Genomic DNA, 3,642 nt, shown 5'->3' on the forward strand with positions numbered 1-3,642 from the left:
AGTGAAAAAATGGCAGCCAAAGTTTGGTGATTTCCATAGCTTGAAAGTCCTTGGAAACTTAATAATTTACATTTCTTGTGCTTTAAATCAAAGTTCATCAGCAAAATGCACACAAAATATGTGTTTTTAAATAGACAAGAAAGGTGTAGAGGAAAAAAAAAGAATATTATTAAAGAATTGCCCCCCGGCTAAAAAATTGCAGATTTCTTTCATTTTATTATTTTGAAGAGCGCCAGATTTCACCACGATGCCTCACATTTTGTCAGCATCCCTCACAAACAATCACACCATGACAGATGATAAACACCGCTACCAGGAATGCCCACAATTTTCACGCCACTTGAATCTCCACAATGTTCCACAAAACAGCATCTTACATATATCGGTGATAGACGTAAGACTACCTCTTACATTTACATTACAATGAACATGCATAGCTACATATGGAACAAAGCTTATTTTGCCTTTTTTCACTTTGATGAAACAGAAAAATGCTGAACTCCGGAAAAATCCTGAATACATTGTAAAATATATATGATCATCATTGAAGCCTAAAAGCATCCGCATAAAGCCGCAATTCCCTCTTGCTCCTCTCCAACATCAGCATCCCAAAGTCAGTCACAGCCAAATTGTTCATAAATAACACACAAAGCAATTCTATTGCTCCTGTCATATTTGATAATTCCGGAACTTTTGCAGCAGAGTGTTGGTGGTGTCTCGTTCCCAGCCTGGCACAGGTTGATTGCTTCTCGTAGGATCTGTTATAGTCACAAGAGGAGAAAAAAAAACCCCCATTAGAAATACAGTTTTGTTAGTTTTAGTAGGGTAAAAAGTTTTGTTTGTTTCAGCAGAGGTCTTACGGCGCTCGCAACTGCATAAGGTCATATGAGCGCCAGAAAATTATAGGTGTTACAAGAGAGTAACAAATATAAAAAAGAAGGAGGGGAGATAAGGACGATTGATGTTTGATAGGAAAGAAGAAGCAAACCACACCAGAGCACCCGCCAACCCCCCACTAAAGAGTTTTACGGCACGTGTAACACAAATAGGTCATATATATAAGTGCCCAAGATAGAACTGTTACAAGAGAGTAACATAGACAGAAAAGAAGGCTCGGAAGAGACATAGGGGCAATGCATGTTTGAAAAGAAAGAAGGAGCAAACCACACCAGAACACCCGCCAACCACCCACTAAAAATACATGTAAATAATTTATAAAATAAAGCACGAGTTTGGAGAAGTAATACAGAGAAACAATAACAACTAGGAAATGTAAAGATCATTTCTTTTACACATCATTACTTTGAAAACAACGTAAAAATCTACTTGGGGAAAAAAAAATAATCCTGGGACATAGTCTTCTTCAGGCTTTTCCTAATGTGTTTATTAATTGGCATGAAGTCAAAGCAAAAATTATAGTGAAAATTCAAACGTATATATATATGTAAAAGATATAATGGTGGAAAAAAAATAGGACTATTAGTAGACTCCCTTCAATATGAGACTCAGATGAAAAGTTATTTCTGAAAGACTCTTTGTTTTTAATAAGAGATGAAAAGATCTTACAAATTGCACAACATAGGGGCACACACACACATTATTATTATTATTATAATAAACTCAGTTGCATTCAGAATAAATAAATACAGTCATCAGTTGGAACTTGCCTGTTGGAAAAACTTTAAGGTCACTTTGCAGCAATGGATTCGTCGAACCAGGTGGTCCAGGGTGTTGTGGTGTGACAGAGGTACAAACTGGAGTCTTTTCCGAGCATGATGACTTTTGAGGGTGCTCTAAGGCAGTCTGTGGTTTCACAAAGCCCCAGTGCATAGACTGAAACACACAGGATAAGTAAGAGTAATAAATAAAGTGCTTTTTAAAACCAAAATACAGAGGCAAAAACGAGATTGGTAATACAGTTTTCATTCACAAAATTCTTTAAAGAGAAATATAGATCTAGTACAGTATGCATACGCAGCAAAATTGGCTTTGGTATTTATACACTGCATCCACAGTTCAAGTCACATGTATTCTACAATGGAGAGTGCTTAAACTGAACACAGTTTATCCAAAAACAGTGGAAAACCAAAATCAAATAAAATACCTGATTAAACTTTAAAAATTTTTTATTTACGGGGGGAGAACCTGTCTAAAGCGAAAAGAAAGTCCTGCTAAACAGAAAGAAATCTAGCAGGCTTGCAAATTTTTATTAAAGTGGACACCATTGTATTTTTTTGTAGAATAATAATAAAGTAACAAATCAACACAACATTAAAGGTAATTTACAGTTCATAACAAACAGTAGACAGAAGACAGAAGTATCTGACAAAGGAAAATATAAGAACCTGCCACTGGCTTCTTACATCTACAATTACACACATTCTGTTTTTGTATAATAAGAAAATTTGACACATACACATATTGCAAACTAACAACGAGAAGTGAAGGGCTGAGTGACATGAAGAAAGACAAAAAGACTTTCCCTATTCCTCCCTCAGATAGCCTTACTGAGCATAATTGAAGATTTCACACAAAGAGAATTTAAGTTTATGGAAAGGAATTTATAACAAAGTACAGTTGAACCTGCTCTACTAACCACCTGTCCAAGACTATCACCTGTCCAAGCCAACTGCTCAGTGTAATAGTAATAGTCTTTCATACGTTACTTTTCAAAATGGTGTAAGATAAGACAAGATAATAATAAGAAAAATTTCCCTCTGGGACAATGGAGATAAGATAATGCTTTATTGTCCCAGACACAAATTTTTCTTAGCTGTAGGCCTACAGGACAATGAACACATGCAGGTATACATAAGAATTAAATTATGTATTACTCATGTAGCCTAAATATCACATCAGATGCATCATTCAACCACAGGCAGGAATTTCATTAGGAAGATCTTCAGAATTATATAGATACATACTCGAAAAAGCAATTCACATTCGTGATGTTTCTTCTGACAGAAGCCTTATACTAGATGGTAAGAAACTTCTTTTGGATCTTACTTTCTTTGTTTTTAGAGGTACACATCTACCGCAGGGTGATCTTACAATTGGCGGAGTCTTACACTAAGCAGTCAAAACGACAACTTCGTACTTTTTCCCTTCCATTTTTCCTAAACTATAATGACACTGTTCAAGACATCCACCTGTCCTATAATTTATACAGATGGTTCAGTGAAAAGAGATAGCCAGAGAAGTGGATGGGGATTTGCTGCATCCGCCAACAATAAAATCATACACAGTGCATCTGGAGCCTGCAGCAGGGCTACATCAAGTATGCGAATGGAAATTGAAGCCATCACGAAAACACTTGATTGGATGACCCAAGATCGCCCCCACACAACCCATGCTGTCCTTATCACTGATTCCATGTGTACCCTCAGAAGGATCGAAAAAGGTGTCCTGACAACGGAATGGATTCAAGCTATCGAACCAACGTCTATACGATCGCTCACATGGATTTTCTGCCCTGGCAATGCAGGTGTTAGGGGAAATGAAAAAGCCGACAGATTGGCTAGTGAGGCCACCTTAGTTGACAATACGGTTCAACCAGATAGGGTCGAGATCCTGAAATGTCTTTCTCGCCAACTGATTGAGGAGGAAAATAGGGAGGCAGAGGCCAGTACTGCCGTGGAGAGG

At 37.2% G+C, this 3,642-nt stretch overlaps 1 protein-coding gene across 1 annotated transcript in view; it reads right to left on the bottom strand.

Moving 5' to 3' along the window:
• Positions 1 to 458: 458 nt before the first annotated feature.
• The window catches only part of LOC101864649 (J domain-containing protein), a 5,369-nt gene continuing 2,185 nt past the window's right edge, over positions 459 to 3,642 (bottom strand). Inside the window, exons 4-5 of the mRNA XM_005108467.3 lie at positions 1,668 to 1,833; positions 459 to 758 (exon numbers count right to left, since the gene is read on the bottom strand). Of these exons, the coding sequence (XP_005108524.1) occupies positions 670 to 758; positions 1,668 to 1,833 (255 nt within the window). The 3' untranslated portion in view covers positions 459 to 669. The remainder of the gene's footprint in view (positions 759 to 1,667; positions 1,834 to 3,642) is intronic.

This window comes from Aplysia californica, unplaced genomic scaffold, assembly GCF_000002075.1.
Source record: "Aplysia californica isolate F4 #8 unplaced genomic scaffold, AplCal3.0 scaffold00691, whole genome shotgun sequence".
NCBI lineage: Eukaryota > Metazoa > Mollusca > Gastropoda > Aplysiida > Aplysiidae > Aplysia > Aplysia californica.